Consider the following 26,215-nt stretch of genomic DNA (forward strand, 5'->3'; position numbering starts at 1 on the left):
GTTCACAAAGAGAAAGGGGTCCCATGGGGACCCCTTCTTGTTTGCGAATGGGTTAGCACCAGTTTCAAACTGGTGTTAATTGCAATTGTTTTGCGACCGCATTTGCAGTCACAAAACAATCATACTTACCATCTGGATTCGGTATTAGGAAGGAACGCCCTTGTCACGCCCCTTCCTAATACAGAATCGCAAAACCCAAACTGCGAGTCGGTAACAAGTTACTGAATCGCAGTTTGGGCTTTGTACATCTCAAATAGCATTTTTCAAGTCGCAAATGGGCCGGTTCTCTGTTTGCGACTTGAGAACTGCTTCGTACATCTGTCCCAATGTCCTTTAGCCTGAAGTCCCTTTGGTTCCATTGTTGTCACTAGCTTTCCTCACACATCGTCAGTCAAAGGCAGTGCTTAATTTGTAAATAAAAATGTGCCGGTGCTCAAAGCCATCCTCTTAAGCATGCAGCTGCTGCAATTAAAAGTGGAATACGGAATACTGAGGCAGCGTAATCCTGAAGCCATCTCAGTCCTCTTCAGTCCATTTAAAGCCACTCCCTGCCCCTTCAGTTTACTCTAGCAGCTTTCTACTTTCTCCCATTGTGACGCTTTTTGTTTTTCTCTTTCTCCGTCTTTCCCATATGTGTCTTTTGCTCACAGTAAATGCTTGAGGCAGAAAAATAAGTGTCGGCCCTCAAACATAAATGCTGATGCTCCACACCGGAAACAAAAAGCGCAAATTAAGCACTGGTCAAAGGTATCTTTTACGCCCTACCACTTTCCAAAGCCATCAGCTGGCACTCGTCTGAAGCGGTATACAGACAGACTTGAAAGATTTTTTTTATTCTTACCATACTTCAGTTGAAAGTGTCATAAAGGCCAAGAATTATTACTTATCCTATGCTAAATAAGTCAACATTAAGTGCAAGATACCTTCTTAAGGGAGTGATCACAGTGGGTTAGAACTATTACAACCAAAAACCTTCAATAATAATGATAAAATAATATGGATAATTTTTTAACAGTGCTTTGTAACATATTTGCACATTTTCTAAGAGTTGTAAATAACAGGTGTTGCTCATGCATTCCAAACCGATTGTCCAATTAACACCGTATTCTCTTAAGTAATTTTAAGTATTAAGCATGATGGTTCCTGTACGAAACAACAACTCAGATGAGATAATAACCCGGATGAGACAGTATTTCTTATGCTTTTCCTACTTTATTGGAGAACTAACACAAAAGACAGCAGGATCGTTTCAGGGATACATTGAACAACATGCATTGTGCGGTGCTTCATTGGAAGGAAATCTCTTGCATAGAAATGTAGAAGGGGGAGGATTGGGCAGTCATCATCAGAATCCTTCCACTTGCGCAAAGACATAGATGGTGCGCCCTGGAAATAGAAAACAGCAAGATATACTGAGCAACTCTCTGAGGAAAAGTGAAGAGATTACAAGTACACAAAACAAAGTTGAACTTGTTATTACACCATAATCTATAAAAAAATATTACATTCAGTTATTAGTAATGGGAAGTTTATTTATGATATAACCAGGAAGTGTTTTCACTAAAATAATGTAAAATGTCTTTTCAACAAAAGGTTCGCAATCCATTAGTTTTTTCCTGAGAGTTTTCTACCCAGCGGCCACAATGTCGTCCATCCTAAAATGTTACACCATGTGTGTAATTGGACAGACCAACATAATGCTGTAGTCTTAGATTGAATGTTTGTTCCCGTTGAACAATCTATTAGGACATTACCCCGTTGTTAGTAAACCACAGCACAGGTGCCTTTTTTAATTATGTTCTGCAAGTTCATTGTCATTCTGATGAAACGTACATTCATATAAAATAAAAAAAATGACAGAAAAATGATATCACATGATACAGGAGATTTATTTGTATTTGCATGTTTTAATATTTGAACAGCGCATTATACCGGAAGGGAAAGCAGAAATATAACCATCACGCAGAGAGAAAAAATCCATGTTTTCAGCTGGTTTCGGAAAGCAGCATGAGAAGTTAAGCTAGCCATGTGGGTAAGTAGCCTATTTCACAGCTTGGCAGCTGTGACTGAGAAAGACCGGCTGCATCATCTTGTTATTGGAAAGAGAGGAACTGTAACATTTCTTATAGGGGGGGAATGCTCGAATTGCATTAAGCACTGTAGTGACATAAGGGGGACTAAATAGTGGGCCCAATTCAGAAAGGTAAACTTGGACTTTTGGTCTAAGTTTAGACCCAAAGTCTAAGTCCACACTTTTTCGGTATTCACAAAGGTAAGCTACGAGTAGTATATTTACGTTCTCACTCTGGGCGTTATCTCCGCACTTGGGGCAGAGATTGGGCCTGAGCACAGAGATTCCACTCCAGGTGCAGAGAAAACACTCCTGGTGCAGACATTACACTCCAGGTGTGGAGTGGAATCTCCGCACTTCGGAGATTCCGCCCTGAGTGCGGACGTAAAGATTCTACTCATAACTCACCTTCGTGAATACCAAAAAGTTGTAAACTTAGACTTTTGGTCTAAACTTAGACCAAAAGTCTAAGTTTACCTTTGTGAATCCGACTCAGTCTTTGTCGTTGTAATATCACCAGAAACCAGTTTCCATAGTTTTGCTATAATATTTTCATAGTGTCTCTTCTTCCTCTTGTATGTATGGTGAAACATTGCATATAAATCTAGCATTCTGGAAAGACATTCAAGATAAAGTTCACTGAGGCACCTCCCGGAGCTAGTAGGGACAAGGGTACGTGCATCAGGTAAATGCATAGGAAGAATGCAAGCCAGTCAAAGGAGCTTCGATCAGGTAATCTAGTGTGAGCAGGAGTAATCCATTTAGGGAAAAGGGGCAGATAGTGTTTAATTTAGGCCATTGCTTAGGCACTAAGGGACATATATGTCACTTTCACACCGCAAGCAACTTTGCTGTGCTGCATTGCATAAGAGGGAAAGGGTAGGAATGCACCATATTTAACATTATAGGGCCCATTCCAGTCCTTTCCTATTGCTGGGACACTTGTTGCTGCCTAGCGCCAACTCAGGCACCCTTGTGTCTTGTTCCAAGGGTGCCTGCGTTGTAGGCAGGACTGCTTTTGTGTAGAGAGAGACAACTTCCTGCACAAAAAAATGCTGAGAGATATTCAGCACACATAGAAAGAGGAAACAATGAGGAGAAATAAGGATATTACTTCTTGTTTTGCCTCACCGGGGATGCGTAGCTTTTTGATGCATTCCCAGGTTTACCACTAATGGTAAATCTGGGAATGTGCCAAAATCCATGGGTGGATACGTGGGAAAACCCACGATCCACCCATGAAACACCTCCCAGTACTTCAAGACAGCGATTTGAGCTGCGTTGCGTTACTCTAGATTTATCAAGCCATGCAGGGAAATCCAAGGTGGCCTTGCATGGCTTGACAAATGTCACTTAGATTTTGCGTCACCCTTGCGCCACCTGCATGGCGTAAGGATGTTGAAAAACCTCAATAAATCTGGCCCTTAGTAGCATCTGAACCCTCTGAATTGCCTAGAATTTCCCAGGCTCACCTCCATTGCACTTGCTTTGGCCTCGAGTTATCTGGACTGAGTTCAAACCTCTTCATTACTTTCCACTTTGTAGGGTGGCATGGACAGGGCATTATTGTGCTCCTTGAGGCATTTACTGCTGGATTACACTTTTCCATAGTGCCATTAATTGGGAACATGACCACTGGAATAGGGACCCATGGGGTAGACAGTTGGAACTAGTCTAGAAGAGGAATTGCTGCTTCCTGTGGGTAGTGCTAGGTGACAACAGAGCAGCGGGGAGACTCCCCGAGTGGAGTGCTACTTCCTAATACATCATCTTAGCAGCACCATCTTCCCCTCTGACACGTGTGGCAAATATGTCAATAGGGCTCCTTCCACCCTCCTGTTTTACTATGAAAGTGTAGCATGACAGGTAGACTCCATTCAGGAATTTTACAGCAGATTGGCACGATGGGGCAGTAGAGTGAAAAGTTATCGAAACAAATGTATGACCTTCTGCAAGGTTTCAAATGAATACAAACCGTTTTGGAGATCACATCAGCTCTAGTATGGACACAAGGCAATAAAATAAACTGAAATGATAAGGAAAGCACGCGGTGTGCAAGCTTCCCCCTTTATGCCTTCATTTTTTAGTCCAAAAGTGATCAAGCTGGTTGGCGCTAGTGTTGGCATGACTGCAGGTGTGGGGTACAGTCTGGATGTCACACCTTCAGAGCTTCTTCAACCACACCCGAGATTTTTCAACATAGGCATTCGGCAGCATCCAACCAGTGGCATTACATGCAGGGACTAACACTTCACTTCCTTTTAGGAATGGCACCTGCATATTTTTCCCCTATAGAAACCACAGAGCGTTCAAGCCAGTGAAGGGAAAAGGCTCTTCTAAAGGCATGAGGTGCCTAACTTGATGCCACGTTATGGTGCTGCCACACTCTAACTCTCAACCTGTGAGCCTATGCATCTGCAACACGAAGGTAGAAGGTGGGGCACAAGCACATGTTAACAACCTCTTGGTAGCAATGCTCCAGTCTGCATTACTAAAAGTTTTAACTAGTTCTGTTAGTGCTGATCAGAGGCAATGCTTTATTTTGGTGTAAATTACATTTATGCCTGGAATAGAAAGCCATGTGTAGGAAAGTACCCTCTTTTTGGCATGTTACCCCCAATTTCTGCCTGATGTAAGTGTGTTTGACTGTGGCACTGGGATCCTGCTAACCAGGACCCCAGTGTTAGTGCTCTGTCTCCTCTAAAGTTTGTCACTGCATACTGGTAACCCAGTATTTCAACCAAAAATGTTACACTGGTCACCCCTTTTAAGTCCCTAGTATATGGTACCTAGGGACCCAGGGCATTGGGGTTCCAGGTGATCCTTATGGGCTGCAGCATTTATTTTGCCACCCATAGGGAGCCCATGCAAAGGCTTCTACAGGACTGCCATTGCAGACTCTGTGAAATGGTGCATGCACCCTTTCACTGCCATTTACACTGCACCAGGTCACTTATAAGTCACCCATATGTCAAGCCTTCCAACCCTGAAGGCTGGGTACAGAGTACCTGAGTGTGAGGGCACCCCTGCACTAGCAGAGGTGCCCCCACGTTGTCCAGGACCATTTTCCCAGACTTCGTGAGTGCGGGGACACCATTTTCTGCGTGCACTGTACATAAGTCACTACCTATGTACAGCTTCAGAATGGTAACTGCGAATATGGCCATGTTTGGTATCAAACACGTTGAATCATACCCCAAGGCTTTTGTGAGCATTGGTTGTATGATTCCTTGCACTCTGGGGACTCCTTAGAGGAGCCCCAGTACTTCACTACAGCCTTCTAAGGTTTTTCAGGCAGCCCCAGCTGATGCTACCTCACAGACATGTTTCTGCCCTCCTGTTGCTTGAGCAGTTCAAGCCCAAGAAGGCAGAGCAAAGGATTTCCTTTGGGAGAGGGATTTTGCACCCTCTCCCCTTGGAAAGAGGTGTTACAGGCACGGAACGGGTAGCCTCCCAGAGCCTCTGAAAATGCTTTGAAGGGCACAGATGGTGCCCTCCTTGCATAATCCACTTTACACCGGTTCAGGGACCCCCAGTCCCTGCTCTGGCATGAAACTGGATAAAGGAAAGGGAAGTGACTACTCCCCTGTCCATCACCACCCCAGGGGTGGTGTTCAAAGCTCCTCAATAGGGTCCCCGGGTTTTGCCTTCTTAGATTCAAGGTTGGCAGGGAACTCTGGGAACATCTGAGTGGCCAGTGCCACCAGGTGACATCAGAGCCCTCCCCCAATAGGTGCTAACCTGGTTAGGTGACCAGTCCCCCTTTCAGAGCTAATTAGGGTCTCTCCTTTGGGTGGTTCCTCAGATTTGGATTGCAAGACTCCAGTAGAAATCCTCTGCATCCTCCACTTCGATTTCTCACTGAAGGAACTGCATCTGGACCCTCCAGGAACCTACAAGCTGCAACAAAGAAGCAAGATGCCTCCTACAATATTGTATCCCTGGCTCCTGCCAGCAACTGCAGTAGTTTCCACTTTGTGCATCCTCAGAGGACAGCCAGTCTTCAGCCTGCACCAGAAGAATGAAAGGAATCTCCCTTGAAGTGAAGATAACACTTCCCTGCTTCAGCAGGCACCCCTCTGCAGCGATGACAAGTGGCTTGGGTCCCCTTTCCTTAACCGCTTCTGTGCCTTGGACGAGATCATCTCCTCCAAGGCTACAGTTCCCCTGTGCCTTGGACGAGATCACCTCGTCCAAGGCACAGGGGAACTTGGGGGAGCGCTAGCGCGCCCCCCGTGCAGCCCCCTCCCCCCGAAGGCGGGGATGGAAGGGGAAGACCTTCCCATTCCACCCCCGACCCCCCCACCCCCCCATGACGTCAGCGCGCGAGCGCATGCTGATTTGTCACAGGGGCCTCCCCCATCGCGCTGGAATCTCTGCTTCCAGCGCGATTGAAAGAGAAATGCTCTGCATTTCTCTTTCAATCACTGGGGGAGGCCCGGAGGGGCTTCAAAGGGAAGGAAAAGTATTTCCTTCCCTTTGAAGTCTCTCCGAGGGTTTCAAAAGCCGGATTGCTTGCTATCCGGCTTTTGAAACCCCACTAGACACCAAGGATTTTTTTTTTTTTCCCCTGAAATTCACATAAGGGAGCGACCCCTTGGGCAAGGGTCGCTCCCATGGGGGGCATTTTTTCGGGAAGGCCTTTTCTACCCCCCCTTTTTTTTTATTTATTTTTTTATGTTTCATTTTATTTTTTTAGGTGGGGAGCGACCCCTTAGGCAAGGGTCGCTCCCCTTGGGGGAAAATTATATTTAGGCCATTTCTGCCCCCCTTGGGCCTATTTTGATGAGTCCAATCTGCCCCCAAGGGGGGCAGAAACCACTAGACACCAGGGAGTTTTTTCTTTGCGTGAATTTCACACAAGGGGAGCGACCCCTTAGGCAAGGGTCGCTCCCTGGGGGGGCAAATTTATTATAGGCCATTTCTGCCCCCCCTGGGGGCCGAAACCTCTAGGCGCCAGAGCAAATTTCTTTTTTTGTGATTTTTTTTTTTGTTTGTTTGTTTTTTTAGAGATGGGTAGCGACCCATCAGGCAACGGTCGCTGCCCTGGGGGGCAAATTGTATTTAGATCATTTCTGCCCCCCTTGGGGGCAGATTGGGCGATTTTAGGTCAATCTGCCCCCAAGGGGGCAGAAACCACTAGGCACCTGGGATTTGTTTTTTGGCGCCTATGTCACGCAGGGGGAGCGACCCCGTAGGCAAGGGTCGCTCCCGGGGGGGGGGGCTTGGGGGGGCAAATTTATTTAAGGCCATTTCTGCCCCCCCTGGGGGCAGATCGGCCTATTATTAGGCCGATCTGCCCCCAGGGGGGGCAGAAACCTCTAGGCGCCAGGGCAAATTAGTTTTTTTTTGTTTGTTTTAGAGATGGGGAGCGACCCATCAGGCAAGGGTCGCTCCCCTGGGGGGGCAAATTGTATTTAGGCCATTTCTGCCCCCCTTGGGGGCAGATTGGCCGATTTTCGGTCAATCTGCCCCCAAGGGGACAGAAACCGCTCGGCACCGGGGATTTGTTTTTGGCGCCAATGTCATGCAGGGGGAGCGACCCCATAGGCAAGGGTCGCTCCCGGGGGGGTGGGGGTTCGGGGGGGAATTTATTTTAGGCCATTTCTGCCCCCCCGGGGGCAGAAACCTCTAGGCGCCAGGGCAATTTTTTTTTGCTGTTTTTTGTTGTTGTTTGTTTGTTTTTTTGGAGATGGGTAGCAACCCATCAGGCAAGGGTCGCTGCCCTGGGGCACAAATTGTATTTAGACCATTTCTTCCCCCCTTGGGGGCAGATTGGCCGATTTTAGGTCAATCAGCCCCCAAGGGGGCAGAAACCACTAGGCACCTGGGATTTGTTTTTTGGCGCCAATATCACGCATGGGGAGCGACCCCGTAGGCAAGGGTCGCTCCTGGGGGGGTGGGGGGTTGATGGGGGCAAATTTATTTTAGGCCATTTCTGCCCCCAGGGGGGGCAGAAACCTCTAGGCGCCAGGGCAAATTCGTTTTTTTTTGTTTGTTTTAGAGATGGGGAGCGACCCATCAGGCAAGGGTCGCTCCCCTGGGGGGGCAAATTGTATTTAGGCCATTTCTGCCCCCCTTGGGGGCAGATTGTCCGATTTTAGGTCAATCTGCCCCCAAGGGGACAGAAACCGCTAGGCACCGGGGATTTGTTTTTTGGCGCCAATGTCATGCAGGGGGAGCGACCCCATAGGCAAGGGTCGCTCCCGGGGGGGTGGGGGTTCGGGGGGGAATTTATTTTAGGCCATTTCTGCCCCCCAGGGGGCAGATCGGCCTATTATTAGGCATTTCTGCCCCCGGGGGGGGGGGGGCAGAAACCTCTAGGCGCCAGGGCAATTTTTTTTTTGCTGTTTTTTTTTGTTGTTTGTTTGTTTTTTTGGAGATGGGTAGCAACCCATCAGGCAAGGGTCGCTCTCCTGGGGGGGCAAATTGTATTTAGGCCATTTCTGCCCCCCTTGGGGGCAGATTGGCCGATTTTAGGTCAATCTGCCCCCAAGGGGACAGAAACCACTAGGCACCTGGGATTTGTTTTTTGGCGCCAATATCACGCATGGGGAGCGACCCCGTAGGCAAAAGTCGCTCCTGGGGGGGCGGGGGGTTGATGGGGGCAAATTTATTTTAGGCCATTTCTGCCCCCAGGGGGGGGCAGAAACCTATAGGCGCCAGGGCAAATTAGCTTTTTTTTTTTTTTTTTTTTTTTTTTTTTTTTTTAGAGATGGGGAGCTAAGAAGTGAGTGAATCCAGCAACACTGGTGATAGACTGAAGTGGTTCAGATGGTCCAGACATCCACCTGTTCAACTTTGGTGGAGGTAAGAGCTTGCCTCCCCAGTCAAGACAGTACCCCTGTGCACCACCTGTTTTGCAGTTGCCAAGGCTTGTTGGCATCTTTCCACAAAGTTCTTCATGCACCTTGCAGCTCCAGCCCCTAGCACTCCTTCCTGTGACGCATAGCCTCCTGCGTGGTTCTACAGCAGCGTGGGATCGCTTTTTGTAGTGCTGCATGGGTCTCCTTTTGCACCTTTTTGTCCCCATGCTGTGGGACTTCTGTATGTGCTGCCTGGTGTTTGAGTGCTCTCTGAGTTGCTGAGAGCCCTCTCTATCTCCCCCTCCTTGGTAGAATCCACCCTCCTGGTCCCAGGCAGTGTCATTTTCCATTAACCGCAAGCTTTGCGTGTGCCAAGGCTTGTTGGTGGAATCCAGCGCCGCACACCAGACTGCAATCATCCATCCGGCATAGGACTTCATATGCACCAGCCAGGAACCCACATCCATCTTCTTGGGTGCAGTACTGACTGTTCTTCTTCACCATTGGTTCTTCCTTTGCACCTTCATCAGGGTTAGCAGGGGCTCCTGTTCTCCCTGGACTCTTCAGTGCTTCTTGGACTTGGTCCCCTTCTTCCACAGGTCTTCATGTCAAGGAATCCATCATTGGTGTCTTGCAGTCTCTTCTGGTTCTTGCATAATCTTCTTTCTTGTGTTTTTGTGTGTTCTAAGAAAGTTACTGTGATTTACGCCTGCTTTCCTGGGCTCTGTGCTGGGTTCTATTACCTACCATTGGTGTTTTCTAATACTCCCAGCACCCCTCTACCCACTACACTTGCTTCGGTGGGAAATCGACTTTTGCATTCTGCTTTCTTAGTATATGGTTTGTGTTTCCTCAGGCCCATTTCTAACTAGTGTGATTTTCATTAATTACACTGTTTTCTAAATCTTTTTACAGCTGTTTCTGCATACTAGTGTATAGGATTTGTGTATTTCTTACCTCCCAAGGGAGTATAGTCTCTATGGTCTTTTTTCATTTGTGTCACCGAAATAAAGTACCTTTATTTTTGTAACATTCAGTATTTTCTTTCATGTGTGTGAGTACTATGTGACTACAGTGGTATTGAGCTTTGCATGTCTCCTAGTTAGGCCTTGGCTGCTCGTCCACACTACCCCTTGACAGCCTGGCTTCTAGACACTGTCTACATTTCACTAATAAGGGATAACTGGACCTGGTATAAGGTGTAAGTATCTTAGGTGCCCACTACAAACTAGGCCAGCCTCTAACACCATGCACACAAGATTTATAAAACATGAAATATGTGTAATGTATGTTCACATTATGTATTCTTTTTATGAGATGGGTGTAAGGACAAAGGGATGGAAGTTTAAAGAAATGTAAACATGAAAAACAAACAGTGGCAAAGCGAATGGGTTTGATGTTTGTATGTCTTATGAAAGGGGGCCACCATCAAGTCTGTTGTACTAAAGCGCAGACAAACATCTGAAAATATATGGCGCAAGAAAGTTGCACTACTTTATTTAGCAGCCATTTTTCAGATGCGTATGTCAGCGCTGACTGTTTCCAGGACACTTGTTGACTGATGTTAGATGTATAATGCTCTCTTATTGCAATCTAGTGGAGGTGGAAGGACACAAGCAAAGAGCCAACAGAAGACTATTGAGAATAAATTATTACTGTGGACTGATTCAAGATTGCCAATATCTTAAGTTGACATTTCCAAAGCAAAGAACCTGATCGTTGATGATGGCATAAGCACCATAAACGCAAACAAATATAGACTGACGGATGAATTATTATTTCGAATTTTGCAAATTTGTTGAATGGTACAACGTGAGTAGATAGGGTAGACGTCAGTGGCGTAATGAAATTCTCTTGCAGCAATTAGGGTAACAAATTAAAAAATCAAAGGAATTGTGTGGGAATGGGTGTCATATGTTATAAATGTTAGAATTTACACATGCTTAATGAACGCAATGCAGAATTTCTGAAATTAGCTACTCAAGTTTCAAGATTAATACCAGAAGTAGGTGTTTAAGCAGTGCATAAGTGGCACGTGTATGGATAATGTGCTAATGAAAATATTTTTTATTTACTGCACAAATGTCAGTTATGGATTGCATAAACTGTGAATTGTTGTTCTCTCCATCACCAGCTAGCGGTGGTTGCATGCACCACCAGTGCTTCTAGCAGCGGGCCTGGCACCATTCCTTTTGTTTGTCAGGGGTTTATCAGGGCAAAGTATGCATTTCTGGTTGGAACAGTTATAGGGGTTGCCTTTGTAAGAGATTGTGGTTTTAGTCCTAGAACCTCTTTATTTGGAGGAGAGTTAGTAGCACATGGTGATATTACAACATTCATGTGATTGCCTTTGAGATAATTGAAGAAATGGACAGATCTGCCAGGTGTGATCTAGATGGTCAGATTTGTGTTTAAGCTAAATATTTCCTTAAACTGATGCCTTGTGTTGGAAAGAGGTGGGGTGCAAGGGTGACATCATGATGAACGCTGCACATGTTTATAATTTTGACAAAAGGAAGTGTTACCTGAATTCATTTCCTAAAAAGGTTTAGACCAAGACCATTAACACTGGAACCACCACCAAGGACATCCTTGAATTGAAGACAAAAAGTATTAGTATTCTAGATAAGTTGGTTTCTGGAAAATGAAATCTGAGAAGAAAACAGTATCAGCTGAGGATGAAGTCATTCTGGTTCTCACTGGCATTATTTCACAATGAGAAAGCTGAGACCCAGGGGCCTGCTTGACCTGAATGCAAGGGAGTACTATTTGACTGGCTCCTCTTATAAGAGAGAGTTTCAGCATAATAATCATAATAGTGGGGTTAATTATAGCACATGCACAAAACTTAACTGTACATTGTTTTCATGAGTTTGAATATTAGGTTTTGTAATTACCCATCTCAATGGTAATGTAATTAGAAGAATGGAAAGATGGTGCAGTGCTGTAAGGACCTGGCAAAGTGATTAGGATGTAATGTATAGGCACTTTACACATTGAGCTCTCTTGATGAGCTTTAGAGGTACTGGCTATGTCAGTGCACTCTCTTGCTAATTATGTTTGGAGCAAGTACCCTCACGAACATTTGGCAAAACTGATGTTGGACAACCCTACATCTTTTCTGAAATAAAACACCACTTCACAGTCTTTACACAACACTAGTAATCTTTGTGGAGGATAGTTACAGAAATGTAATCAGAGAAATTGATCATTAGTCGTGTAATATTCTTGTATAAAAAGTCAGATTTATAGCAAGTGTTCTGCTGCCTGAGCCAAAGGCTTGTCATCCTAAGTGTAAATGTAACCTGAGCGCCACAGACAAATTCAGTTTCCGAGAAGATATATTTAGATTATCACCCTTGAGAAGAAGAGAAAAAGTCTGATATATTAAAGTTTTTTCCAAGCCAATGGCATTTGTGGGACTTTCTTTAGCTAGGAAAGATGTCCAGCTTAGGAAAGTCTTTTCAGCATGCCTTACTATACTGGGTCTGTAGTGTTCTCTAGGAATAAGCAAGTCATGACATTTTAAGCCAGAAGATGTACCTCAGCATATTGTCATCATTATTGTTATTATACTTAATATGATTATTCAAAACATATGCACAAGTCTTATAGATTTTAGTTTAAAATCAAATATTTGGCCTTCTATTGTTGATGATAGCATAACAGGCAAACACAGATATCCTAATTGTACATTTAGGAGAAGTCACTCCACAATAAGTAATTTGGTGACTGAAATAGCCACTTCTACCTTGTAAAGATACTTGAGAATTAAAATAAAGGACAGATATAACATGTATGAGGCTGTGTATCTGAAAAACTGAGACTGTTGAGAGAAGCACACAGGGCGCCAGTGTGGAAGAGTAGTAGACAGTGGAGAGAGGGCAGGTTCATGGAAGAGAGATGTAGAAACTATGACGGAGGGAAGATGAGGCTGAAGAATGGAAGAGGACACTGGGCGAGGGAACATGAGACAGCTGTAACCTTGTCTCAAACCAGAGAAACTGCTTTGTAAGTCAGCTATAGCTTTCCAGACTCTTGTGAGTTTGGAAAACTCATTATTAAATGTGGTTAATACTCTGATTATAAAGAAATGTGTATTTTATTTCAGGTGACCAAACAACATGAGAGAAAAGTTAAATGACTTACCCCAAGACCTAGCTTTTCCGGTAGGTCGCCCTAAAAACACAAAGACATTGAGACTTATTGAAAAAAAGAGAAATGGGCAGATTGTCTGTCACACATCTTTCTATATGCTGTAATGCAAAATGCATTTGCACAATCTTGTCTTAAGGAATATTTTGAGTTCTTTATTTGGTGGTAAGGAAGCACTTTGATATTCTGAGTCTATCCTCAGTAGCTAAAATGATAAAGTCTGCATTTCTGCAGAATGCACATTATCCAATATATTTATATGAAATTGTGAATGTACCAAAAGGAAAGTTCACGTCGGCTTACCAGAACATTTGCGAGATTGTCCAAAGCTTTACCCTGTAGGTAAAAAACACAGTTGTATGGTAGTCAGAAATCCAAACTGTCATGACAAGGATAACCACACAGCAGGTATAGTCAAATGAACATGTCCAGTGTGTGAATAAATGTAAACAAGCGTTGGCATAGCCAATAGTTTTTACCTAAGCGAGATCTATTGGCTTTGTCAATTATTTTGACACTTTGTGTAGCAATGCAGGTTGCAATGCAACGTGTAAAAAATTAAACAAAAAGAAAAACTATTTATAAAAGAAAGCAACGGATGTGTAAAGTGAATTCCCCCGAAGACAGTTTCAGAGTGCGCAAACTTGATACGAAGGTATGGGAGGTCTTTACCAGCTACATTACATAAGGACAAAGATAAAGGAGAACAAATTGTTGCTAATGCCACCTGTTAGACCTGACATGCCTTAGGGTGATCACCCCTAACTTTTTGCCTACCTCCCTCCACTTTTTGGACTATGTTTTTGCTGGCTTTAAAACTCTGCTAACCAGTGCTAAAGTGCATATGCTCTCTCCCTTTAAACATGGTAACTTTGGATCATACCCAATTGGACTATTTAATGTACTTATAAGTCCCTAGTAATGTGCACTGTATGTGCCTAGGGCGTGTATATTAAATGCTCCTAGTGGGCCTGCAGCACTGGTTGTGCCACCCACTCAAGTAGCCCCTTTACCTTGTCCCAGGCCTGCCATGGCAAGGCCTGTGTGTGCAGTTTCACTGCCACTTCAGCCTAAAGCTACCGTTTTTCTACACATACGTCACCTCTAATGTGTGCACTAGGTAACCCCTAGAGCAGGGTGCTGTGTGGGTAAAAGGCAGGACATGTACCTGTGTAGTTTACATGTATTGGTAGTGTAAAACTCCTAAATTCGTTTTTATACTACTGTGAGGCCTGCCCCCTTCATAGGCTAACATTGGGGCTGCCCTCATACATTGTTGAAGTGGCAGCTGCTGATCTGAAGGGAGTAGGAAGGTCATACTTAGTATGACCAGAATGGTAATACAAAATCCTGCTGACTGGCGAAGTTGGATTTAATATTACTATTTTAGAAATGCCACTTTTAGAAAGTGAGCATTTCTCTGCACTTAAATCTTTCTGTGCCTTACAATCCAGGTCTGGCTAGGTTTAGTTGACAGCTCCTTGTGCATTCACTCAGACACACCCCAAACAGAGGGTACTCAGCCTCACTTGCATACATCTGCATTTTGAATGGGTCTTCCTGGGCTGGGAGGGTGGAGGGCCTGCTCTGACACAAAGGACTGCCACGCCACCTACTGGGACCCTGGCGGACAGGATTGAACTGAAAAGGGACCTGGTGCCCTTCTAAGCCACTCTTTGAAGTCTCCCCCAGTTCAAAGGCACATTTGGGTATAAAACAGGGCCTCTGCCCTACCACCTCAGACACTTGCTGGAGAAGAAACCTGAACCAGAACCTGCATCCTGCCAAGAAGAACTGCCTGGCTGCTCAAAGGACTCACCTGTCTGCTTTCTACAAAGGACTGCTGCCTTGCTGTTGGCCTGCTGCCTTGCTGAACTCTTGTCTGGCTGCAAAAGTGTTCTCCAAGGACTTGGAAAGAGCTTGCTTCCTGTTCCCTGAAGTCTCAGGACCAAAAAGACTTCTCTTTTTCATTTGGACTCCTTGTGCGGCGAAAGATTTGACGCACAGCTTGCTCCGCAGTGAGAAAATCGCTGCACGCCGACGCTGCTTGATGCGATGCCTACGGTGCGACCGGAACTTTGAAGCACGGCCTCGCATGAACAACTCCACCTGAGTTCCAGAGAGGAAATTGACGCAACGCCTGCCATGAGAAAGAAAATTCCACGCACAGCCTCCCGGAACGACGCGCAGCCGGATAACAAGCTGAGGAATCCACGCACAGACCCTGGGACATCTGGTAATCCTGCAAACCATAGAAGGAGTCGGCCCGCGTGCTAAAAAACGACGCACGTCTTCCCCGAGTGAAAAATAACGACGCAAGTCTGTGTGTGAAGGGGCGAAACCGATGTACACACCATTTTTCTTCCCGCAGAACGACGCACGTCTCCCCGCGTGAAAAATAACGACGCAAGTCCGTGTGAGAAGGGGCGAAACCAACGCACACACCATTTTTTCACGCATCTCCTCCTCTGTGGCCCTCTGCGGAGATTTTCCGCTCCAAACCAGGTACTTTGTGCTTGAAAGAGACTTTGCTTTTTAAAGACTTAAGACACTTTTTATCAATTTTCAGTGATATTTTTACAAATTCTTATTCCATCTTTTATTGTGTTGATCTACAAATATCCAGATAAATATTCTATATTTTTCTAAACACTGTGTGGTGTATTTTTGTGGTGCTATATGGTGTTATTGTATGATATACTGGACAAATACTTTACACATTGCCTTCTAAGTTAAGTCTGACTGCTCGTGCCAAGCTACCGGAGGGTGGGCACAGGATAATTTGGATTGTGTGTGATTTACCCTGACTAGAGTGAGGGTTCTTGCTTGGACGGAGGGCAACCAGACTGCCAACCAAAAACCCCATTTCTAACATTGGTGATCAACGGTGAGGATAGGACTTGTATTTTTGCGGTGACATACAGTAGCTAAGTATTTCACTACCTACCCACAGTTGAAGGTCAACTTGATTTTTATCTCTTTTTTGCAAATTTGTTTTTCCTGACAATTTTCAAAAACTAAATCCTCACTCAACATGTCTCTGGCTGGGTCTCAAGTGGGAGATTTGGACCTAGCCCTGTTAGAGACATATACTGTCAAACAGCTAAAAGGGTTCTGCAGGGTGATGAGACTACCCACCCATGGGGCCTCCAAAAAGGAGGACTTTCAAGTGTCGCTGAGGGCCTGGGCAGAAGCCCATTTAGAGGAGGATGATGAGGAAGAGGAGCCAGAAATTTATTGCCATCAGTGGGTAATGTTACCACTGCAATTGTGCCCCCTTCCAGACCAGGGAGCAGTGTCTCTGAGCAAAGCCTGACCACAGAGGAAAGGAGAGAAGAAAGGGAGTTCCAATTACAAATGGCAAAACTGAAAATTGAGGCTCAACAGGAAGAAAGTAGGGCAGAGAGAGAAGCCAAACAAGCTGAGGCTGAAAGAGCAGCCAAACAGGTGGAAGCTGAAAGAGCAGTCAAACAGATGGAAGCTGAAAGAGCTGAAGCTGCAGCTGAGAGAGCTTTGGCTGAAAATAAACTATTGTTGACTCATGAACTGAGTCTCAAGGAGCTGGAGATCAAGGTGAGACAGTCTGAATCCAGCAGTAATGGTGGCAGCATACAGACAGGACCGGCTGGAGAAATGAAGGTTTGTATACCTAAAAATGTGGTGCCCAGTTTTGTGGTGGGAGATGACATAGATAAATGGTTAGCTGCTTATGAAGTTGCACTAAGGGCTTATGAGGTTCCTGAAGGGCAATGGGGTACAGCTATGTGGGGTCATGTGCCGCCATTGGGGAGGGACACACTTCTCACATTGGATCAACCTGATCAAAACACATACCCACTTCAGAAAGCCACTTTACTTGCCAAGTTTTGGCTGACCCCTGAGGGATACCGTCAGAGGTTCAGGGACAGCACCAAACAAACCACACAAACATGGGTAGATTTCTTTGACTTTTCCAGTAAGGCAGTGAATGGATGGGTGCGGGGCAACAAAGTAGATGATTATAAAGGGTTATATGACTTGATTCTGAGAGAGCATATGCTCAATACTACTTTTACAGAGTTGCACCAGCACTTGGTAGATAGTAAGCTGACTGATCCCAGGAAGCTTGCTGAGGAGGCGGACCTCTGAGTTAGCACCAGAGTGTCCAAAAAGGTACCTGGGGGACACACCCACAAAGGTGGTCAGGGTTCCCAACAGAAGAAAGAGGGGGGAGATAAACTTACAGATAAGGAACTCTCAAAAGGCCCCCAAAAGAATTCCCAGGGAGGGGGTGGCAACCATTCCTTTTCTAGATTTGGGAAAAAGCCAGGGACTTATGATAAATCAGGGAGATCCAACCCCAAATGCTTAGAGTGCTACTAGTATGGTCACAATAAAGGCGACCCCCGGTGCTCCAAGATGGCATCATCCACTACTGGACAGACACCTGGGTTGACTAGTGTAGCGCTTGGGGGGGAGATGGACCAAGATAGCTTTGGGGAGCAGGCAGAGGTTTCCCTAGTGTTACTGGGAGAAAGAGAAATGGTGCCCAAAGCCCACATGCCCCAAAATACTTCCAAGTACAGGCAGTGGGTCACCATTGATGGGCAAAAGGTGGAAGCTCTGCGTGACACAGGAGCCAGTATGACTACTGTCAAGAGTCAGCTGGTGTCATCAGAGCAGATAGTCCCTAATACATTCCACCAGGTCATAGTCGCTGACAATCGTGATAGTCACCTACCGGTGGCTCTGGTTCCCTTTGAGTGGGGGGGGTCCTCTGGTACTCTGAAAGTAGCTGTGAGTCCTGCCATGCCTGTAGATTGTCTGTTAGGCAATGATCTTGAGCATATTGCTTGGAAAGAAGTAGAGCTCAGATCCCACCTGGAGATGTTAGGGTTACCTGAGTGGGTCTGCATGATCAATTGGTCCATGGCTGCCCAGGAAGGGAGTCAAGGGCGTCTGGAGCCTGGAAAAATGGCCCAGACAGCTGCAAAAAGGCAGGGCAAGAGGCGGGGGAAATGCCTCAAATGTTCCCACGGTGGTGGACGAAGCCCCTGAGGAGGAGGAGGCCCCTGAGCCAACTGGGGAGGACATAGCTGACCTGGGTAACCTACCTGAACTTGCTGGCTGGCAAGTAGAGGGGGGCCAACCAGAGTGGAATTCTGCAAGGCACAGAAGGAATGCCCCGCCCTTGAGGGTCTGAGGCAACAGGCCACAGCCCAAGCAGCAGGTGACGCCTCTGGCACTCACCATATTTACTGGGAGAATGATCTCCTTTACAGTGAGCGTAAGGTTCCAGGTCCTGGGGCAGCCCGTGTGCTGGTGGTCCTCCAGTGTTACCGGAACTTCCTACTGGGTCTGGCTCATGACATCCCCCTGGCAGGACACCTAGGCCAAGACAAGACCTTTATCAGGCTTGACACCCACTTCCATTGGCCCAGAATGAGGACAGCCTCAGATAACTTCTGCTGAGCTTGCCCCACCTAACAGGCTAGTGGGAAAACAGGGAAACGGCTTAAGGCTCCCCTGCTCCCACTCCCAGTCGTTGGCACCCCTTTGAAGGGGTGGGCATCAACATTGTTGGTCCCTTGGACCCCAAAACTGCCTTGGGCAACAGGTTTATCCTGGTTTTGGTGGACCATGCCACCCGCTATCCCGAGGCAATCCCTCTGAGAACAGTGACTGCACTGGTGGTAATCAGAGCCCTGTTGGGAATATTTACCCGTGTGGGATTCCCTAAGGAGGTTGTGTCTGACAGGGGCACAAACTTCATGTCTGCATACATGAAGTCCATGTGGGATGAGTGTGGGGTGACCTACCGGTTTACCACCCCTTACCATCCTCAATCCAATGGGCTTGTTGAGAGATTCAACAAGACCCTGAAAGGCATGATTAGTGGCCTGACTGAGGCCATGAGGCGTAAGTGGGACGTTCTCTTACCCTGCCTGTTGTTTGCTTACAGAGAGGTGCCCCAGAAAGGGGTGGGGTTCAGCCCCTTTGAGCTTCTCTATGGTCACCCTGTCAGGGGACCTCTATGCACTGTGAAGGAGGGCTGGGAGAAAGCTCCCAAGTCACCTCCCCAGGATGTGGTCAGCTACATTCTGGCCCTCCGCAACCAAACCCAACGCATCTGGAAGCAGGCCCAGAGTAACCTCGAGGCCAGTCAAGAGGTGATGAAGGAGTGGTATGACCGGAAGACCACTCTGGTTGAGTTCTCACCTGGAGACAAAGTTTGGGTGAGGGAGCCAGTAGAGCCCAGGGCTCTCCAGGACCGCTGGACTGGTCCCTTTGAGATCAAGGAGCGCAAAGTGGAGGCCACTTACCTAGTGGACCTCAAGACCCCTAGGCACCCCCTAAGGGTCCTCCATCACAACCGGCTCAAACCTCACTTTGAGAGGTCTGAGGTCAGTATGCTCCTGGTCACAGATGAGGGCATGGAAGAGGAGAGTGAACCTCTCCCCGACCTCCTCGCTGTCAAAGAAGGGGATGGGTCAGTGGGGGGTGTCATTCTCTCTGACTCCCTGACTCTAACCCAGAGAGGAGACTGCTATGAGCTGTTAGATGAGTTCTCCCCCCTGTTCTCCCTAACTCCTGGACTGACCCACCTCTGTGTTCATGACATTGACACAGGTGACAGCCCCCCTGTGAAGAACGAAATTTACAGGTTGTCGGATAAGGTGAAGGCCAGCATCAAGGAGGAGGTTTCCAAGATGTTGACTTTAGGGGTTATTGAGAAATCCAGTAGTCCCTGGGCCAGCCCGGTGGTATTGGTTCGTAAGTCTACTGCCCCAGGTGCTAAGCCAGAACTCCGGTTCTGTGTGGACTACCGGCGTCTCAACTCAGTCACCCGGACTGATGCTAACCCCATCCCCCGAGCTGATGAGCTCGTTGACAGACTCGGCGCTGCCAAGTTCCTGAGTACGTACGATCTTACTTCAGGGTACTGGCAGATCAGCCTGACTGAGGGGGCTAAAGAAAGATCAGCATTTTCCACCCCTGTTGGCCATTACCAATTCCGAGTGATGCCATTTGGACCGAAAAATGCCCCCGCTACCTTCCAACGGTTGGTTAATGGGGTCCTAGCTGTTAAAGATGCCTACTGTGCAGCTTACCTGGACGACATAGCTGTCTACAGTTCCAGCTGGGAGGAACACCTGCTCCACCTCAAGGAGGTGCTTCAGGCTCTGCAACAGGCAGGCCTGACTATCAAGGCTAGTGAGTGCCAGATTGGGCAGGGTTCCGTGGTGTACTTGGGACACCTAGTAGGTGGTGGCAAGGTGCAGCCACTCCAGGCCAAGATTGAAACTATCAAGGCCTGGCAACCACCTAGAACACAGACTGAGGTGAGAGCCTTTTTGGGCCTCACTGGATACTACCGCAGATTCGTCAAGGGATATGGTACCATTTTGTCCCCTTGACAGAACTCACTTCCAAGAAACAACCTAGGTTGGTGAATTGGACAGAGGCTTGTCAGAAAGCCTTTGACTCTCTGAAGGAAGCCATGTGCACGGGCACCGTGCTCAAGGCCCCTGACTACTCCCAGGAATTTATTGTGCAGATAGACGCTTCAGAGCATGGCATATGGGATGTTCTAGCACAGCTAAATGAGGAGGGCTCAGACCAACCAGTAGACTTTATTAGCAGAAGACTATTACCACTGGAACAAAGGTGGAGTGCTACTGAGAGAGAAGCATTTGCTGTGGTCTGGGCACTGAAGAAGATAAGACCCTACCTGCTTGGGACTCACTTCCGGGTTCAGACTTACCATAGGCCCCTCAGATGGCTCATGCAGATAAGGGGTGAGAATCCAAAACTCTTGAGGTGGTCCATTTCCCTACAGGGGATGGACTTTACGGTGGAGCATTGCCCAGGGGTTGACCACGCCAATGCTGATGGTCTCTCCAGATACTTCCGCCTTAGCGATGAGAGCTCCCAGGAGGTCGGGTAGCTCTCCCCACTTTCAGCTGGGGGGGACACATGTTAGACCTGACATGCCTTAGGGCGATCACCCCTAACTTTTTGCCTGCCTCCCTCCACTTTTTGGACTCTGTTTTTGCTGGATTTTAGACTCTGTGCACTTTACCACTGCTAACCAGTGCTAAAGTGCACATGCTCTCTCCCTTTAAACATGGTAACTTTGGATCATACCCAATTGGACTATTTAATGTACTTATAAGTCCCTAGTAATGTGGACTGTATGTGCCTAGGGCCTGTAGATTAAATGCTACTAGTGGGACTTCAGCACTGGTTGTGCCACCCACTCAAGTAGCCCCTTTACCTTGTCCCAGGCCTGCCATGGCAAGGCTGTGTGTACAGTTTCACTGCCACTTCGACTTGGCATTTAAAAGTACTTGCCAAGCCTGAAGCTCCTAAGCTCATAAGTCACCTCTAATGTGTGCCCTAGGTAACCCCTAGAGCAGGGTGCTGTGTGGGTAAAAGGCAGGACATGTACCTGTGTAGTTTACATGTCCTGGTAGTGTAAAACTCCAAAATTCGTTTTTATACTACTGTGAGGCCTGCTCCCTTCATAGGCTAACATTGGGGCTGCCCTCATACATTGTTGAAGTGGCAGCTGCTGATCTGAAGGGAGTAGGAAGGTCATATTTAGTATGGCCAGAATGGTAATACAAAATCCTGCTGACTGGCGAAGTTGGATTTAATATTACTATTTTAGAAATGCCACTTTTAAAAAAGTGAGCATTTCTCCGCACTTAAATCTTTCTGTGCCTTACAATCCACGTCTGGCTAGGTTTAGTTGACAGCTCCTTGTGCATTCACTCAGACACACCCCAAACAGAGGGTACTCAGCCTCACTTGCATACATCTGCATTTTGAATGGGTCTTCCTGGGCTGGGAGGGTGGAGGGCCTGCTCTGACACAAAGGACTGACACACCCCCTACTGGCACCCTGGCAGACAGGATTGAACTGAAAAGGGACCTGGTGCACTTCTAAGCCACTCTTTTAACTCTCCCCCACTTCAAAGGCACATTTGGGTGTAAAACATGGCCTCTGCCCTACCACCTCAGACACTTGTTGGAGAAGAAACCTGAACCAGAACCTGCATCCTGCGAAGAAGAACTGCCTGGCTGCTCAAAGGACTCACCTGTCTTCTTTCTACAAAGGACTGCTGCCTTGCTGTTGGCCTGCTGCCTTGCTGAACTCTTGTATGGCTGCAAAAGTGCTCTCCAAGGGCTTGGATAGAGCTTGCCTCCTGTTCCCTGAAGTCTCAGGACCAAAAAGACTTCTCTTTTTCATTTGGACTCCTCGTGCGCCGAAAAATTAGACGCACAGCTTGCTCCGCGGTGAGAAAATCACTGCACGCCGACGCTGCTCGACGCAACGCCTACGGTGCGACCGGAACTTCGACGCACAGCCTCGCATGGACAATGCCGCCCGACTTCTAGAGAGGAAATCGACGCGACGCCTGCCATGAGAAAGAAAATTCCACGCACAGCCTCCCGAAACGACGCGCAGCCGTATAACAAGCCGAGGAATCCACGCACAGACCCTGGGACATCTGGTAATCCCGCGATCCATAGAAGGAATCGGCCTGCGTGCAGGAAAACGATGCACGTCTTCCCAGAGTGAAAAATAACAACGCAAGTCCGTGTGTGAAGGGGCGAAACTGACGCACACACCATTTTTCTTCCCGCAGAACGACGTACGTCTCCCCGCGTGAAAAATAACGATGCAAGTCCGTGTGTGACGGGGCGAAACCAACGCACACACCATTGTTCCACGCATTTCCTCCTCTGCGGCCCTCTGCGGAGATTTTCCACTCCAATCCAGGTACTTTGTGCTTGAAAGAGACTTTGTTTGCTTTTTAAAGACTTAAGACACTTTCTATCACTTTTGAGTGATATTTCTACAAATTCTTATTGCATCTTTTATTGTGTTGATCTACAAATATCCAGATAAATATTCTATATTTTTCTAAACACTGTGTGGTGTATTTTTGTGGTGCTATATGGTATTATTGTATGATTTATTGCACAAATACTTTACACATTGCCTTCTAAGTTAAGCCTGACTGCTCTGCCAAGCTTCCAGAGGGTGGGCACAGGATAATTTGGATTGTGTGTGACTTTCCCTGACTAGAGTGAGGGTTCTTGCTTGGACAGAGGGTAACCTGACTGCCAACCAAATACCCCATTTCTAACACCACCCACCACTGAGGTGGCTAGAAAGAGATATGATTTTGGTGATATGGCCTGCAAGTTACTGTATTGGGGAATCAAAGGGGAAGTAGAAATCAGATTTGTGAAGGAGATAGGGAACCTGAAGAGGCAGACTGCTTTTGGGGAGCATCAGATAGAAAATGTATGCATCAAACACTACTAAAGGCTTTACATGCTCAGACCGGAAAGGAGGTGCCAATGCCTGTATGTAGGACCTACTGATGCCTAGGCACAAAGGACCAGATCGCAAGGAACAAGATTTTTTGCTCATCCCAAAGGAGCTAGAGGCCAGCATCAAGGGGATAGCTCAACAAAGGAACAGGAAAGCTAATCATGCAAGTCTGTAGTCAATGCTTCTTGATCTGTAATTCGAATATGCTGAAACCAGGTAGACAGCACAATTCAGAACACCTCTTATAACATGAGATACCAATCAAGTGAGGCTGAATGAAAGCACTATGCAGAACATATCAGATAGCACCATGTCACACATGCCAACATTTGAGAGAACATAAGACAATTTAGAGATTACAGCTAGGGGAGGATGCAATATGAGGGAGAAAGCTAAATAACATACTTATTTTGGGGCTTCTATAATAAGAAAAAGGTTAAAATCATCATGTGTGCCAGGTAGAACCCCCATACATCCATAGAGAATCTTATAAAACATAGAACATGCTTAGAGACCTCTCAGAAAACATGAGAGTCTATTTAATAGGGCATGTTCAGGCACAGGGTTTTTTAAAAAAACAAATGTTACTCATTCAAAAATAAAGACGGTGCAAGTCTCATTCTAAACCATAAAACAGCAATTACTACTAAACGTTCAGACAAAAAACGGTGCAGAACCCTCATAAAACATGAAACACTAATGAAACACAAATATACGAATGAATACATGCTGAAAGACAGACCCGTGAAGGTTCCCTTTTACAACATGATCCATCCGTCACTAATAACTGCTTAGAGATGGCCTCTTATCAAATATAAGACATTAGTCACCAGGACATGTTCAAAGAAAGCACCTGTACAAAAGGACAGAACAGTGGTGTGCCTGAATGAAGATTTGTGTATACAGTATCGGTACGCATCAGCTTAATCCTTGGGCTCCTTTAAAGAGGCTTCTCACAAGTCAATGCACTCTTCGCACGTGAGACTGGTTGTATGTGCAAGGAGTATCAGGGCTCAGATCAAAATGTAGCTGGGCAGTCAAATCCAACAGCTCCAAACAGATCAAAGGTAAACCACTGCTGTCTTTCTCTGTGCATTGAGAAACAACCAGTTCCTCTTGCCCAGGCGTGGTCAGCCACAACCCACATTACCGAAGTCTTTTGACTTTGCCAACTGAAGTAAAAATAACACACAATATGTGATTCATTCTTTTGAAAAATTTGCTTTTTTGGCAATGACTGTCAAGTATGAATGAAAACTTAAGTTGTAAGATGGCGATATCATAGCATGAGACATTAATCATTAGGGCATGCTCCGAGGCAGTTTTACAAACATTAATCCCTGGAACACAACCAGAAAAGTCCTTCTCACAACATGAACCACTAATCCTAGGGTACGCTCAGACACAGCACTTGTGTAGGGATCACTTTCTGTATTATTATTGAGGCCACTCATGAATTACTGCCCAGTCGACATGTGAAACTCCTTTTGCCCTTAAAATGGTCTAGTGGTGCCGTCAGTCAGCAGAAACAGGCGGTTTCACACAGAATGGTGCTGCTACACAGACAGGTGCTGCCAAAGCATGCTAAAAACACCAGCATTGTGGTTCAACTCTGTTTACTTGCTAAATGAAGAAGCAAGAGTTGTCTCAAGTATTGCATGGTGCTGTCTCTAAACTGCTAGTGAGTGGCGTCTTGTGTCTTGTTGCTTGCTTACTGTTTTAATATAGAATACTTGTGCTCGAGGGGCGCCAAATGGAAGTTAGAGGGTGGACACCAGGTAAACCAATGCATGCTGAGAAAAGAAGGGAGCATGTGGAGTTCCACATGTTCACCTGCGGCATCCGTGAACTTCATTTCCTGCACATTCAGGTGTTTCCTAGATGTTCCTCACGTGAAAGAAATCATGCTGTTATAGTGTCATGTATATCAGTGATTTACTGGCAGTCTTTTGTGGTTCTGAACCATGCTTTTTGTGCGCCTTGTTTGGTGATTCGTGCCACATGTTCGGAGAGCTGTCTCAAGGCGTCTGGCTGAACACTCAGCTAAAAATCAAGGGGCACGTTTAGCAAACCAGAATCACATGGTATTGAGCCGATGTTGAGACTCGAGCCTGCCTTCCCAGTTCTAATGTTGGCAGCTCTGGATGTTATGCCACAACCTCCCTCCTTTAATACACGTTACCCTAGCAGATTGAGTTGCAGCTCTGGAAACTGGAAATGAAAAAGCTTTTAAAGAATGTGAAATAGACACTGCCATAAGGCCCTGACACTATTTTGAACGTCCGCTTGCAGACCTCGAGGTTAAAACAGAATCTTCCAAAGTCACCGACAACATACCCATAGCTAAGGTTTAATGGTACATTGATTCTAACCGCAGTGAAACTCGGTAAGACAAAGGGCGGAGACAGAAAGAGGTCGGAAGATTGCTGTTAGTGCAAGTGATAGATAAGAAAAAAGTTTGAAGAGAAAAAAGGAGTGCTTCGCCATGGGATATTAATAGGAAGAACACACGAACAACAACAGGAAATGGTATGCTACAACCAATAAAAACAGAGGAAAAGTAAGTGGCAAGCACACCAATCAATGAAAAGTGAGGGTGAGATGTAAGCCCCTTTTGACATTTACATTGAATACAATAGATTTCACAAGCACTGTGCAGACGAAACCTAAAAAAGATCCCCATACATAGTTGAACTATTCATTTCCGAGATGAGGGAATCTATAACATACGGGTAGCATGTGAACTTTCCACACATAACTCAATGTACAAGATGTGGGTTTTGAACTTCATGGGTAGAATTGGTGAAACAATTGTAAAGGTGGCATAAGTAATGAAAAGAAACTTCTAGTATA

The 26,215-nt window shown here is 46.2% G+C and overlaps 1 protein-coding gene across 1 annotated transcript in view; it reads right to left on the bottom strand.

Annotated features, from left to right (window-relative positions):
• Window positions 1-1,192: 1,192 nt before the first annotated feature.
• LOC138260837 (ranaspumin-like) overlaps window positions 1,193-26,215 on the bottom strand; it is a 72,582-nt gene continuing 47,559 nt past the window's right edge. The window contains exons 8-11 of the mRNA XM_069209263.1: window positions 13,336-13,368; window positions 13,027-13,056; window positions 11,403-11,468; window positions 1,193-1,386 (exon numbers count right to left, since the gene is read on the bottom strand). Coding sequence (XP_069065364.1) covers window positions 11,409-11,468; window positions 13,027-13,056; window positions 13,336-13,368 — 123 coding nt within the window. The 3' untranslated portion in view covers window positions 1,193-1,386; window positions 11,403-11,408. The remainder of the gene's footprint in view (window positions 1,387-11,402; window positions 11,469-13,026; window positions 13,057-13,335; window positions 13,369-26,215) is intronic.

This window comes from Pleurodeles waltl, chromosome 10 (genome assembly GCF_031143425.1).
Source record: "Pleurodeles waltl isolate 20211129_DDA chromosome 10, aPleWal1.hap1.20221129, whole genome shotgun sequence".
NCBI classification, from domain to species: Eukaryota; Metazoa; Chordata; class Amphibia; order Caudata; family Salamandridae; genus Pleurodeles; species Pleurodeles waltl.